Source organism: Copadichromis virginalis, linkage group LG14, assembly GCF_057382275.1.
Source record: "Copadichromis virginalis isolate Kocher_CV1m ecotype Utaka linkage group LG14, C_Virginalis_male_GT1.1, whole genome shotgun sequence".
Lineage (NCBI taxonomy): Eukaryota > Metazoa > Chordata > Actinopteri > Cichliformes > Cichlidae > Copadichromis > Copadichromis virginalis.
The window spans coordinates 575,035-590,524 of record NC_140631.1 but is presented as its reverse complement, the minus strand read 5'-3'; the positions used below and the strand labels follow the sequence as shown (position 1 = coordinate 590,524).

The 15,490-nt window shown below is 43.0% G+C and overlaps 1 protein-coding gene across 1 annotated transcript in view; it reads right to left on the bottom strand.

Moving 5' to 3' along the window:
* Positions 1-15,260, bottom strand: part of LOC146693154 (chloride channel protein 2-like) — a 75,699-nt gene extending 60,439 nt beyond the window's left edge. The window contains exons 1-3 of the mRNA XM_085478900.1: positions 15,212-15,260; positions 15,055-15,109; positions 4,026-4,155 (exon numbers count right to left, since the gene is read on the bottom strand). Coding sequence (XP_085335026.1) covers positions 4,026-4,155; positions 15,055-15,105 — 181 coding nt within the window. The 5' untranslated portion in view covers positions 15,106-15,109; positions 15,212-15,260. The remainder of the gene's footprint in view (positions 1-4,025; positions 4,156-15,054; positions 15,110-15,211) is intronic.
* Positions 15,261-15,490: the final 230 nt, after the last annotated feature.

Here is a 15,490-nt window from a genome sequence, read left to right as displayed (position 1 = left end):
AGAGCTACAGATTAAAAATGTCCAAGGCGAAGCCGTCAAAAGTCTGGCTGTACTTCACAGCAAAAGATGCAAACTCAGCAGCAACAAGTGCTTTAAGCTGATACTGTGATACTGTCAAAGGAGGTAACACCTCAAATCTGATGAAACACCTGGCGACGCATAGCGTTTTTTTTAAAAGCCCAGAAATGCGCCGTATTTGATAGCTTGCTGCGAGACCTCACACCGAGCACATCTACTGCGGGTGGGTTGCCTGTTATCGGACCCGGAGCAACATCCCCCAAAAACCCGAAGAGGAGAGTCCTGGCCCCTAGCCCTGCCAGTGTAGCAGAAATGATGAGGATGATGATGCAGCAGCAGCCGTTCTTCTCTGCGCGAGTAGCTTCATGTTGTTCGTGTGTAATTTACGTTGAGTAGGCTAACCACGTTATTACATTAATGCATGTAAGGTGAACTAGCAAACATCATCATAGCTACATGCGGCTGTCTTCTTGTTTGATGGCAGATACTCCCTTCACCCTGGCCAAAAAGGCTAAAATGACCAAAGAAAAAGTGGAAAACAGTTAAACATGAGAGGTTTAGGACAAAGTTTGTGTTCTCCATTCTTTAAGCACCGGTTAGAGCACCGTTTGAGCACCGGCACCGTTTCAAAAGTACCGATTTGGCACCGGTATCAGATAAAACCTAAACGATACCCATCCCTAGTGTGCAGTCACTTACTTTGCTTTCATCTCCCTGCTTCCTTTTTACACTTGAGCTTGTAGAACAAATGCCGATGTTTTAATACGCCAAATAATTGTGCTGTGGCTGACTTTTATGGCATTCAGCCTTTTCATTTAAGCATATCCAAGAATTCCCTGTCAAACATTTATTTCAAAACCTAACTTATTAGGTCCTTCATTTGCTTTTCGAAAACTGCCCTGCATCAGCTGCCGGTAATCAGAATCACAGCTACTCCCAACACTGCAAACATATTGTTCTTTCATCAAATCAAGAACTGAAGGTAATAATATGTGTGTATGTGTGTGTGTATGCTGGCTGAGTGCATTTAAATGGAAGAGCAGTCCATTAACTGTACAAGTTACTTATTTGTTAAATGTAGTCCACACCGAAGTAAAGGGCATCTTGTATCACAATCCAATTGCCCACTCTCTGGTACGTTGCCTTGATGATATTTGAAACTTTTAAAATAACTAAAACGGGGACACTGTGACAATGTCAAAGATGCAGGACACGTTAGAGGGGAAAGCTGCAGTTAAATATGTTCAGGTAAAGGGTCATTGTGAACCACACTGCACACACTGTTATCACTTTGATGTGTTTATGCCTCTGCGTGCTCTCTGAAACCTTTCCCCACTACGGAGCCCCGCAAGGGACATGGGAGAAAAGAATTACGATGAACTTTTGCGAGATCTCGCAAAAGTTGAATTCCCACAATGGCGGCTGCTACTTAGTTGCAATATTACTCTTTCTGGGTCACAAAATAAACTTTCAAGATATTTTGAGGCGTGAATGTAGTTGTGTAAACATCAAATATCTGCTCGGTTTACAAGACATCATATATTTGCAAAAGTGCTACGACGTTTTCACAAAACTTTTGCGAGATCCCGAGTTTGTTTTGCGAGGTCTTGCGGGGCTCCATACCCCACACACTGATTCTATATTATTTATCCACTATGTTACATGTTGCTTCTCAAAATTGCAGAGAAATGTAGCTCTGGTCACCTTTTTGGGCACAGCTGCATATTCTGAGTTTGCATAAATGTCTGTGTGAGTGTTGGGAGTTTGTGATATCAGCAGTGAGAGAAAGAGACAGGAGAATTGAAGACCAACTGGTTTCATAGACTGACACATGGCTACAAAGATGGAGACAATGGAAGTGAAGTGAAGAGAACACAAGTGATGAGGAGGTGCTGGGTGGGTGTCCACTGCCATATACAGGAGGGAGAATTTTGCAATAAGTGTGGAGGAGTGGAGGAAGGTGGATTAAGATGTTTGTATACAACATTATGATCTAGTGAGAGTTGGGTGCAAGTGAATAGTGAAGCTTTAAGCATTAGAAAAAGAGAAAGTAGATGACTTTGAATACCTGGGTTAAACATCCAAAGCAATGAACAATGTGGTGGCGATAAGTGAGAGAACAAAAGTGGAAAGAGTGAAGATGAAGCACTAACTAAAAGACAGGAGTCCAAGCTGAAGATGCTTAGATTCTCTTTGGGAGTGAGCAGGATGGATAGAATTAGAATTAACTACAACAGAGAGACTGCTCAGGTTGAGCAGTTTGGAGACAAGGTTAGAGACTCTAGGCTGAGATGGTCGGGCCATGCTTACAGGAAGGATAAAGGAAATATTGGACAAACATGGAGTTGCCATGCAGTAGGACGGGAGCAAGATCACAGAGGAGGTTCATAGATGCTCTGAAGGAGGACACGGATAGGGTTGGTGTGACTAGGGGCGTGGCGTGGCGTGGTTCTTAGTTGGAGCCACCTAGTCAGGGGCTCTTCGTATGGATTTTGCATGTTCTCCCCGTGTTTGCGTTGGTTCCCTTCAAGTACTCCGGCTTCCTCCCACAGTAATTGGTAATAAATGCTAATTCCTAATTGCCCCTAGGTGTGAATGGTTAGTCTGCCTGTCTATGTTTGGCCTGCGACAGACTCAGGGTACAGCCTGTCCAGGGTATACACTGCCTCTCGTCCTATGACAGCTGGGATAGGCTCCAGCCCCCCTGCGACCTTCACAAGTATAAGTGGAAGAGAATGGATGAATGGACAAGTGGAAAAATGATCACTGACAGAAATTTATCCTGAGTTCAAACTCATCTGTAGGTGACTCAGATGAATTGGGCGTGAAATCCAACTCAATCCAGGCATACTGGATTTAGACAACATCTGTATCACTAAAGCTTCACCATGATTAGGACTGTCACAGCTGTCGACTCTCAGACTAAAACTGACAGTCTATGTGTGCCTTGGAGATTCCACTTGAACATCAGAGACTTTCCAACTTGTGTTTGTTTTATGCTTCAATGCATCCCATTTAGTCCTACATAATCTCGTTACTGTAGCTACCTGACAACACCAACAGTACGGTAAGAAAGGCAGTGGATCATTTGTATGAAATGCTGCAAGGAATGCTTTTGCCATGATTGCCTGACACTGCAGATATTGTTTAGCTTCTTTATCTAACTGTTCAGTAGGATCAATGCTTCCCAAGCAACACCTAAGGCACAGGGTTTAGTTTAGAGACATCAAAGTGATTGTAGTATTACATTTTTAACGGAAAGCTAATGTTCAAACAATTTCTCTCAAGGCTTGGATTCTGAGCAATTCACGGAGTACTCTTTGTATTTTTTCTCTGAACTGGACTCACAACAAAAAGAAATGATTGCCCTGAGCTGTGCCATCGCCAAAGACTGGTTAATAATCCTTTATGTTTTTCTACCACTTAAAATCCCATATGACCATGTAATGCATATTTGATAACAATGGAATTGTTCCATACTAGAGCTGTCAGTGGGGGTTTTGGTTCAGTCTGAGCGCCATCCAGTCAGTGTGCAAATGGCCAAACTACAGTAAAACATGACCATGTTCAATGATGTTTTCAGTACTACAGGAGGCTTAGTTCAATGGTCAAAAAGCAAACCTGAACAGTTAAGTCTTGAGCCTCATTCAGTGGTAATGCCAATATTCAAATGGCAAGATACACGGTGTGGATTTCTACCATATACAAATTGCTATGGTGACTCTGCTCTCTACCGCTACAGGAATTTAGACTGTGTGAACACTTTTGTGAAAGATGAAAAGGTCCAAATTTTAATAGGGTTTAGAAAATCTGTATCACGGCACTTCTTTTCTTTAAACTAATTTTGTTCATTGTGGTGTGAATAGGCATTTGTCCATCACATGGTTAGAAATGGTAAGAAGGTTTTCTATAAAATAACGAAACGAGCACTAATTTCAGAAACAGGAATAATAACACTTGCTGCTTGTCCTTCATATTCCATGCTGGCTGTGTGGTTTGACTCTTACACTTGGCACAGCGTCCATTGTCGTGTTCCAGTGTCCGGCTTCGCTGACTGACCTTCTCCCCACTTTCCTTCAGCCGAGTAGCCTCCTCTTTGGCATACACCCCGAGCTCCTGGGTGTAGCGCCCATACATCTGCGAAAAAACACCGGCATCCATTTAGCTTTCAAAAGACAAACACATTAAACATGTCCCAAAAATGGGCGGTGTGATGTAAATCAGAATTGTGTCTTTCTTCTGACTTCTTGTCTGAATTCATTTCCATCTGCAAAAATCCATATTTGGCCCCCGTGCATAGGGGCAGTGGCGGTTTTTGATATGGGCGACATAAGCCGTTGCCCGGGGCGGTATCATGGTGGGGCGGCATCATGGGCATCGGCAAAAAAAAGTTGCTCGCACCCATGTTGCCCTGACATCATGCCAAAGCATTTTGAGCACTGCATAGGCACCGAACCGTTTTCTTTTGCGGAGAGTAAAGGCACCCTCTGTTTGCGAGGTGCCCCTGCTGCTTGCCACACAGGAAGGAGAGAGCGGGGCGGCATTCTCTGGCTGGAGCGGCATCTAATAACCAGCTCACAAAACTAAACTAAAATAAACCAACAAACTAGGGCTGTCAACGTTAATGCTGTCATCATGTCATCATCAAAGTGAGATCTCGAGGGAGAACAAAGGGAAGCGGCGGCGGCCTAGAGGGAAGCGAGCCGGCGTCAGGAACAGGCTGAGAGCTCGTGCACACCGCACACCTCTGCCTAGCATCCTGCTCGCCAACGTCCAGTCACTGGAGAACAAGCTTGACGACCTCAGGGCCAGGATAAAGTTCCAGAGAGACATTCGGGACTGCAATCTCCTCTGCTTCACCGAGACATGGCTGAACCCAGCGGTGCCGGACCACGCCATCCAGCCGGCCGAGTTCTTCTCGGTTCACCGCATGGACAGGACACGGGACTCGGGGAAGTCAAGGGGAGGCGGCGTGTGTTTAATGGTGAACAACAACTGGTGCAACAGTGCGAACGTTGTTCCTCTCACACGCTCCTGCACACCAAATCTGGAACTACTGTCCATCATGTGTCGTCCTTTTTATCTACCTCGGGAATTTACATCGGTCATTGTAAGTGCCGTTTATATTCCACCACAAGCGGACACGGTCACCGCCTTATGCGAGCTGCATGAGGCACTCACACAGCACCAGACACAACACCGGGACGCTGCGCTTATTGTGACGGGGGACTTTAATAGCGCCAACCTCAAACGCGCAGCGCCGAACTTTTATCAACACATCACCTGCCCCACCAGGGGTGAAAGGACACTGGACCACTGCTACACTACGGTCAAGGACGGCTACAAGGCACAATCCCGCCCCCCGTTTGGCAAATCTGATCACGCCGCCATCTTCCTCATGCCAAAATACAAACAAAGGCTGAAACAGGAAGTTCCGGTTCAGAGGAAGGTCGCGCGCTGGACGGATCAATCGGTGGCCGCGTTACAGGACGCACTCGATGACACAGACTGGGGCATGTTCAGAAACAGCTCCGACGATGACGTCAACGTGTTTACGGAAGCGGTTGTGGGATTCATCGGGAAACTAGCGGATGATACCGTGGAGACAAAGACTATCACAACGTTTCCCAACCAGAAGCCGTGGGTGGATAAAACCATCCGCGACGCTCTGAGATCCCGCACCGCTGCCTACAACACGGGACTCACAACGGGGGACATGGACCCGTACAAAGCCGTGTCATATAACGTGCGGAGGGCGGTGAAAGAGGCGAAGCAGCGCTACGGGAGGAAACTAGAGTCACAACTCCAACAGAGTGACTCTAGGAGCCTGTGGCGGGGACTAAGGACAATAACGGACTATAAAGCACCAACAACCGGTATGACGAACGCGGCCGTGACTTTGGCAGACGAGCTGAACACTTTCTATGCTCGCTTCGAGGCTGCAGCTAAGGTCTCCAACAATGCTAGTGTTAGCGGCGCTAACGGCTGCAGACAGGAAGATACTGCCAGCACCGGAAACGTGCTCGTCATCTCCGAGCATGAAGTAAGGAGAGCCTTCAAGAGAGTGAACACCAGGAAAGCAGCAGGACCAGACGGCATCCCAGGTCGTATCCTAAGAGACTGCGCATACCAGCTAGCTCCTGTGTTCACTGAGATATTCAACATCTCTTTATCTCAGTCGGTGATCCCCACATGCTTCAAAGAGTCCATCATTGTTCCTGTCCCGAAGAAACCCCACCCTGCTTCTCTCAATGACTATCGCCCTGTAGCCCTCACCTCAGTAGTGATGAAGTGCTTTGAACGCCTGGTCAGAGACTTCATCATTTCTTCACTACCAGACACACTGGACCCACTACAGTTCGCTTACCGTCCAAATCGTTCCACAGACGATGCCATCTCTCATCTCCTCCACACATCACTCACTCACTTGGACACTAGAAGGGGGAATTATGTTAAAATGCTCTTCATAGACTACAGCTCTGCATTTAATACCATAATTCCCTCCACACTCACCACCAAGCTGGAGCATCTGGGACTCAGCTCATCTATGTGTCAGTGGATCTCCAACTTCCTAACTGGCAGACCACAGGCAGTAAGGATGGGCGGACATGTCTCAGCCTCCACCACTCTCAGCACTGGAGCCCCCCAGGGGTGTGTTCTGAGCCCCCTGCTGTACTCTTTGTACACATATGACTGTGTGGCCACTACCAGCTCCACCACCATCATCAAGTTTGCTGACGACACCGTCGTGGTGGGCCTGATCTCTGATAACAACGAGACGGCCTACCTGAAGGAGATTAGGAATCTGGAGAACTGGTGCCAGAGGAACAACCTCCTTCTAAACGTCAGTAAGACAAAGGAGCTGATAGTGGACTTCAGCACTAAGCAGGAGAGGAACTACCAGACCCCCGTCATCAACGAGTGCCCAGTGGAGAGAGTGGACAGCTTCAAATACCTCGGAGTTCACATCACGCAGGACCTGTCATGGTCCTGTCACATCAACACCGTGGTGAAAAAGGCCCGACAGCGTCTCTACCACCTCAGACGCTTGAGAGACTTCCAACTGCCCTCCAAGGTGCTCAGGAACTTTTACTCGTGCACCATAGAGAGCATCCTGGCGGGAAACATCTTAACCTGGTTCGGGAACAGCACCATGCAGGACAGACGAGCTCTACAGAGGGTTGTGCGGTCAGCTGAGCGCACCATCCGCTCCGAGCTCCCTGACCTGCACTCAATCTACAGCAGGCGGTGCTGGACCAAGGCCAGGAAGATCGTGAAGGACCTCAGCCATCCCAACAACAGACTGTTCTCTCTGTTGAGGTCAGGAAAGCGATTCCGCTCCCTGAAGACCAACACAGAGAGACTGAGGAGGAGCTTCTTCCCGCAGGCGATACGGTCTCTCAATCACACCACCACACAGTACTGACCCACACATATGGTTCTTACACACACACACTGGACTTTCTGGACTTTGTTTTTGCACAACACTGGTCACTATATTCTTCATTTCCAGTTAATACTGGTACAGCTGCTGTTATTGTGTATATATTTATTTATACTTAGATTTCTTCATACATTCTTATATAGTTCTATATTGTGTATTGTGTATTTTGTTGTACAGTTATTTTATTTTCAACTTTAATTTATATATTTTATCTTATTCTTCCCAGTTAAATTTACCCTTCATTCTAATTTGTGTTGTACAGTTATTTCATTTTTAACCTTAATTTATATTTTATTCCTTCCTAGTTAAATTTACCCTTTTTAATTTTTCATATTTATTTCCTATCTTATTCATAGCCTTTTCCTTTTTTGTTTTCTTTAGGTCACGAGCAGTTCTCCAAGCATTTCACTACATATCGTACTGTGTATGACTGTGTACGTGACAAATAAAATTTGAATTTGAATTTGAATTTGAATTTGAATGATTAACGCGATTACAATTTTTAACACAATTAAACCATTTGGAGCGCAGAATGACTCAAAATCTCTGAAATGTCTCTGTCAACGCATTTCAGGCAGTTTGTCCAAAGTTTGTCCCTTCTGTGCTGCAGATAGGTTGATTGCGTTAAAAATTGTAATCACATTAACGTGTTAACATTGACAGCCCTACAACAAACACAAACACTGAAGACATTATGATACAGACTTATAATTTGCATTAATGTGTTTTCTAAATTCTATCACACACATATAATTGAAAAGTGAGCACGAGGGCCCTCGCTGCGCCTGCTGCTGCTGCTGAAGTCTCACACACAACCTGTCAACAGGGGAGGGGCGGGCTGCTTCCAAATAGACCACATTTCATTCATAATGCTGTAAATGCAAGCCCATTATGTATCAATTATTTTTCCTGGGTTGTGTGAAATCCCAGAAAAAAAGAAACCCTATACAAGGTGTAGGCCTATTAGTCTATTAGTGTATGTTGTGGGGTTGGGTGTTGATACTGGAGTGCAAAATCACTGATGAAAGATGGACAAGAAAAGGTCAAAGCAATCAGGTCCTCAGTTTAGAAAAAAGAGAAAAGAAGAGGAGAAACGGGCAAAAGATGCAGGTAAACAGATGAGTCTTTGAGAGGGAGTGTTCAACCAGGGCACCAAACAGGCTAGGACCGCGCCTGCGTAGGGTAGGAGGTCTCCCTTGCATGGATGGAGCTATAGTTGATTGTGGTGGTTAAGGTGTAACACTTCACCAGCCTAAATAACAAGAACCATAACTGTGTAACTATTTGAAAATGTAATATAGTGAAAGTGGTACAGTAGCTGCAGGATCACTAGGGGCCTGAGTCAGAGCCTGCTCCAGGCATTATTTGTGTAATATTCCCCCACATGCTTTCTCTGCTAAAAATAATCCAACCTCTAAGAACCCCAAAGAACCATAAATTTCATAACCATCCAGCAGGCTCATAATAAATATTTTCCTATGAAATATTTTGTGGTAGTTGAATTACAGAGCACGTTTTTCCTTGAACTCGTTACAGTCTGGCTCCGAGAAAGCAGAAAAACAAAAACATGAAGGATCGATCATGACCTTTGCACAGTACTTTATATTGCAGCTCACTCATTGTCCTGACAATACAGATCTGACTTATGTTCAAATTTGTCTATAATGCTCAAACCAGGGTTGCCTGAAATTTATAATGACAATTCAGGTAATTTAGTCAAAACTTAATAGATTTAAGTTTCACAAGTGTGTAAAACTCACTACAACCCTGTTTGTGAGTGGTTGTGCATGGGAACATTGAATATGAAACAAAGTATTGGCTGGTGTGGCAAAAGGATATATAGAACTTTCCCATTTACTCTGTGGCTGTCATGGTTGCATTGTGTGTTAGTTTGGCTTGTTTCAACAACTGAATGCAGAGATTTAAAGTACTTAGAATCTATACTTCGGACAGAAACGAAGTACTGTACCTGTTAAGCAGGTTACACATTTTTGGAAAGTGGGTTCTGCTCCTTCACAGAGAGGTTTCCCTTGATAACATACAGGACACAGCATGCACGTTAAATAACACACACACAAAGTTGTGTTTTCATATCTTGTTGGGGACATCTAATTCACATAATGCTTTCCTTACCCACCTACCTTAACCCTAACCATCAACAATGAATGCCTAACCCTAACCTAACTGTAGCCCTGACACTAAAACCACATAGTCCCCACAGATATATAAACATGGTACACACACACACACACACTCATCCATGAGTGTGTTTTAACCACAAACACACTCAGGTCATTTAGTTCAAAGAAGCTTTGAGTCACATTTGTTTGTTGACTCAGGTCCCATTGTGTCTATTGTTACATTCGTGTCAGGAAAAAAGTTGACTCCTGCTTTTTCTCCTCACTACAAGCTGAGAAGTCTTGTGCGAGTCCTGTTTATATCAAGGTTAGCCGCTATTGCCACATAGGTTTTGTCACTAAGTTCAGTAAAATTCCAGGAGGCTCAGTCATGTATGAAAAATGAGTGCCAATTGCAACTTGATTCAATGGATTTGGAATTGTGTAGACATGACCGATTTAGAGTATAAACCATTTCTTAATGTCCTATCTTATACCTGGAAATGTCTGTGTAAGGCATCAGACCAATGGCTCGATGCAGTTTTTGCTGTGGGTCACATTCACTGAGCTAGAAAGATGGGAACTGTAGATTTTGTTCTGAGCTGATATTAATTCTGCAGTGCGATCTCTGCATTATAAATTGGTGCTTTTAATTACAAAGAAAAGGTGAACTACTAACTGGGAATTGCGTAATTGGAAACCCATCTGCAGAAGAAGCTTATAACAGATATCGACTTGCACTTGGGGACTTCAGTGTGTCACAGAGTGATAAAAGAGCAGGAGAGGTGAAGAATAGGCCAACATTTAAAAGACAAGACAGAGTTGACACAATTTGAAAGGGATTTGGCTTCTAGCTAAGAGTCTTTTCTTTTCTTTTCTTTTTTTTACTATTATGTGGTTACATATTTACATTGTTCATTTGAAGTCTATAATTTTTCTATAAACATACTGCAGCAGTAATAAATACTCCAACAGTAGCACATTGATTCCTAAGTGGTTTTTGAAGAAAGAAATAATCTAGGAAAATAAATTCATGTTAACATTGTATCTGTTTTGTTTATTTATAAGTGAGCAGCAGAGCACATGATGTACTGAACATAAAACGCATATTATTAGCTAAACAGGTCCAGATTTGTGCCCAGCAGTGTTGGGACTAACGCGTTATTAAGTAACGCGTTACAGTGACTATGTTATTATTGTGGTAACAAGCACGGTAACTAGTTATTATGCCAAAACCAGGAACGCGTTACTCGTTACTGGGATTTAGATAGGCTCGTTACTCGTTACTTCGTGTGGTGGCTATCGCGGAGCTTCCACAGATTCAATAACATTAGCAAGTGGTGGAGGCCAGCAGGTGGATGAAGGAAAAGGGAGGCAAGAGGAGAGACCCGAAGCAGCCACTGGTCCGAGAGTGTCAGGTGAACTGAACTCCAGGTAAGAAGTTATGACCTGCAGTGTATCTGAGTCACATATAAATCAAGTTTAGGGCGAGTTTATTTTCGTTATGCTGACTTTTTCGTACTGCGTGCTAGCTAGCATGACGGAGTTTCTATACAGCTGGGTGGTGCTATGTTACTGATGTTGAACTTTATTTTGTTCGTAGGTTAATTATTAGAGTTGCCAACCGTCCCGTAAAAAACAGAATCGTCTGGTATTCAGAGAAAATATTACGGGTTTCGTATTGAGGTGAAAAGGAACATTTTGTCCCGGACTTCAGCTACAATGAAAAAGACACAAAGCTGCCTCTTCTCCTCTCATTCTCTCCCCTCCCTCCCTCTCCTGTTTCTACTTCAGTCATGAAACTGATCAATGATCAGCTGATCGTCTCTCTTGTTTGTTTATCGCCCACTTTGCTCCAGAAACAGGAAACCAGCGGATGTCGCGCTAAACAACAGCAGCACGTTTAAGCTTGATCAGCTGTTGTTAGAATTTATTTAATATTAATTTCTAGTATCAGCTGATGTTGGCTGGAGCCACAGCTGTAAAGCTGCTGGTCATGATGTCGGTTTGGTTATCTGGTGAGAGGGAAACATGAAGATGAAACCAGGAGATGTCCTTACTGAACCATCAGAGCTGAGCAGGTGATGGAGAAACAGGTTTACCTTTTAGGTGACATGGATGAGTTGAAGGGAAGTTATGAACTGTTTCTGAGAGACAAATAACACCAGGATCCTTTTCTAAGTAGCTGACAGCTGGTAACTGTGCAGGGGCGGGTCTAGCAAAGTGTTGCCAGGGGTCCATGTAGGGCATTAACAGGGAGAGGGGGGCTCAAAGACATACTTTTCTTTCTTATTCTCATTTAAAATGTCTCACTTTTAAAAAATAATTATCTGAATCTTAGAACAAACAATTGATAGATTGATGCATATATACCATCAGAACAGTGAACATCACTGTCACAACAGTGTTTGTTTTCATTCAAAGGCTTTATGATTTTTCCTATAATGGTGGGCCGGTCTCTAGTCAAAACGCCTGGGACGATTTTCTGTCCCAGTCCAGCCCTGTATGCAGCTCATCTGCAGTCTGGTGTTACCTACATCTTCCTATTCAGAGGGCAGAATTTCCGAGTTCTGAGTACCATCGAAAGCACCACGACTGCAGTTTTTGTGTTGGATGTAAAAAGCTAGGATAGAATCATGGCAGCGGTCAACGACGGTCCAGGCGTGGGATTTCTCTCGTGGAAGTGTGCACATAATTTTTTTTCTTTCTATTGGTAGGTGGCACAGTGCACTTGTGGCAAGTAGGCAAGCTAGAAGCCTGGCAGTCTGGCTGGGTATCCAGTAGGGCTGGGCTATATCATACCGTTTACGGTAATACCGGTATAATTTTGGGCAACAATAGGAAAATGACATATCGCGATAGAATATGGGTAAAATGCGCATGCGCAGTGCCTTTGTTTACATACGCACATGGCGGCGACGCAGAATGAGAAGAGCGAAAGTGGATCGATGAATGAAACGGATGAACCAGAACTGGTTTGTAAAAATGCTGCAACTTCACTGGTGTGGAACTGGTTTAGCTTTCGTCCGTCAGATACACAACAAAGCACTATTTTTGGTAGCGCATGCTAGCGGGCCGTCGTTATTACCGTGTTGTTTGGAAAATACGGGGCACTTAAAATCAATCCTTTGATTTCTCTGAAAGTCGACAGAGCCCCTTATAATCCCGTGTGCCTTATGTATGAACTCTGGTTGTGTTTACTGACCTCGAAACGATTTTATGTGCACGGCGCTCGAAAATCTGTCAGATGTTTCAGTACGACTTTGCTAAGCTACGAAGCCGCACCGCTTGATAGATTGTCGGAGCATTACGGCTATTGTAGGCGGAGCCTCGCAGAGTGATACGTACTGTGCTTCAACATAATGTTACCGTATTGTGTGTGTGTAACCTCTTTTTAAGTTCTGTGGATATTATACATGGTTATGCTGAGGATATGTCGGCCAGTTTCCACTGGAAATGCCTTTTGGTTAAACTGTCAGCAAGGAATTAGCACTGTTACATTTTTATATAACTTTTATGCACATAAAAAACAGCTGCTTGTTTAAGTGAAAATACATTGATGGGTTTTTTTCACTAATAAAGTTGTGGAGTTGTAAAGTATTTTGTCTAGTGTCAATTATATCGTTATCGCAAATTTTCAAATGTATATCGTGATAAATATTTTTGGTCATATCGCCCTGCTCTAGTATCCAGTTACGGAAGCAACACATTAACAAGAGAATTCTGAGTAAAACCAAAGTTACTTTCCCTAGTAACTAGTTACTCTGAAAGTAACGAGTAACTTGAAGTAACTGAGTTACTTTTGATAGAAGTAACTAGTAATGTAACTAAGTTACTACTTTAAAGTAACTTACCCAACACTGGTGCCCAGTGAGTACACAGCAGCACTAATGGACCAGCATCCAGCCCCTTTGAGTGCAGATAATATAAATTGTATGACAATCTTCAAATTACATAACAGTGTGTGTGAACGGTGTTAGTGTCATCAAAAACATTTTGCAAAGATTTAATTAGCTTTGGTGAAATTATGAGCAGGCATTGGTGCTGTAGCTGCAGTCTCAGCTATATAACTTGAAATTTCTTTAAAGAAAATATGTTCACAATGTTTTTTTCTTCTGTTTTTCAGCTCCTGAAAAGCAAGTCCACAGTAAAAACTCTGTGACATAACTGTCTCTGGGGCCCGGGCAGATATTTTTTGGGGCCCCTCTCTGCCACATTGTACAGGAGCAATCACACCATCTTACATTCTCTCTCTCATTCTCTGTCTCACTTACATTCACACTGTAAGAGCATAAATAAGATATAGCAGTTGTCATCATTCATGCTTTTTATCAGCACCTCAGTCAGAGGTTGCGTGAACGGACACCTTTAGTTACTCTTATGCTCTTAAACTCACACAGTCTTCTTCAAATAGGCTACCACACGCCTAAAACAGGTTGAGTCTTGCTAACAAACTGATTTCTAGAATTCCTCATTCAACAGTCATTTCCAATTTACCAACTTGTCGACATATCGCATGCATGTAATAAAATACGAGTGCATATTTTCAACATGAACGGTGCAACGTTTTAGTCCTTTACAAAAACACAAAGTTTGCTACTGCTTGCCAATCAGAACTTTGTAACTTTGGGCCTTGCAACACTGCTCAGATCCGTACACCTGGTGGTATCTTCATCCTGCTCTCTTGTCTCTTTACATTTTTGAGAACCACTTTTTTGCTTTGGTTTGCTAAAAATCATTTTTAATGTCACCGCACCAACAACGTAGGCTGTGAGACACTTGCTGGAAATGAAATTGCTGCATAGTTGATGTCAACAGGTTCATGTGTATTTTGCAAGAATGGCAAGTACTGTATTTCCATGGCGTACCCAGTTCTAGACAACTTTTTAGAAACATTACCTATTTCAATCAAATTATTTAGATAATCTATTAAAGTAAAAATGAATAAAGGAATATTTGCAGGGCTAAAACTGATTTCATAAGAAAAATATATGCTGCTTAAACAAAGTTGGGCTTTTGGTTCAGAAGATAGAACCTAGCCCTAAAGATATTAATGTCCATTTTAAGGTATGGATATATGCATACTCTCTAATGTAGAAGGACTCTTGTTTCTTCTGGCTCCTGTGCCATTTTGGATGTTATGCCTTTGATCCATTTCACTCTCACTAGTTAATCAAAGACCAGTTAATCTGAAAAAATGGACAAAATGGCTCCACAGACGTTTTACTCGAAAGCCAGAGGTGGGGCATCATTTAAAACTTATATTTTCTCAAACATACAATCACCCAGAAAAGTTGTCAGAATCACACAGACAAAAAGTACATGCATATACTTATTTTTCACAAGTTACGCATCACAATTCACTCATTACATCTCTAGTCCAGCTTTGATCACACTTTACTCACGTTTCACTCATAAGTGGATGCACTGTGGGAAAAGTGCACAAAGTTCATATGGTGACAAGTGAAAACTTACAAGACTTTGTTCATACTGCAGCACCCGATGATCTGACCGGTCTCCTGCCATGGTTCTGCTCGAGATTTACAGGTCGCAAGTTAGAGAAAAGCTCAACAATGCTTTCGAATGAAACAATGCTGTGTTCTCAATAATTAAAGCATTAAGCTAACTTTACTTGTAAAGGAGATCACCAAGCAAACTTAAAGAGTGTGCGCTTGTTACAGTTTGATCCTTCTTTTTATAGCCTGAAGTTAGCCTCAAGATATAAAGACTGAGGCGGAGCTTTTTGGTTCGGTAGCTCAGGTGGGTGTGTCAGGCAAGCCATATGAATGGCTTACTTGTCATGGCTTTTTACTCACATTTCTTTTACATTTATCTTTAATTCTTCATTGTATTCACTTAAAAAAAATTTTATTTTGATATCTAGATTAATGTTTTTGTTCTACATACAATC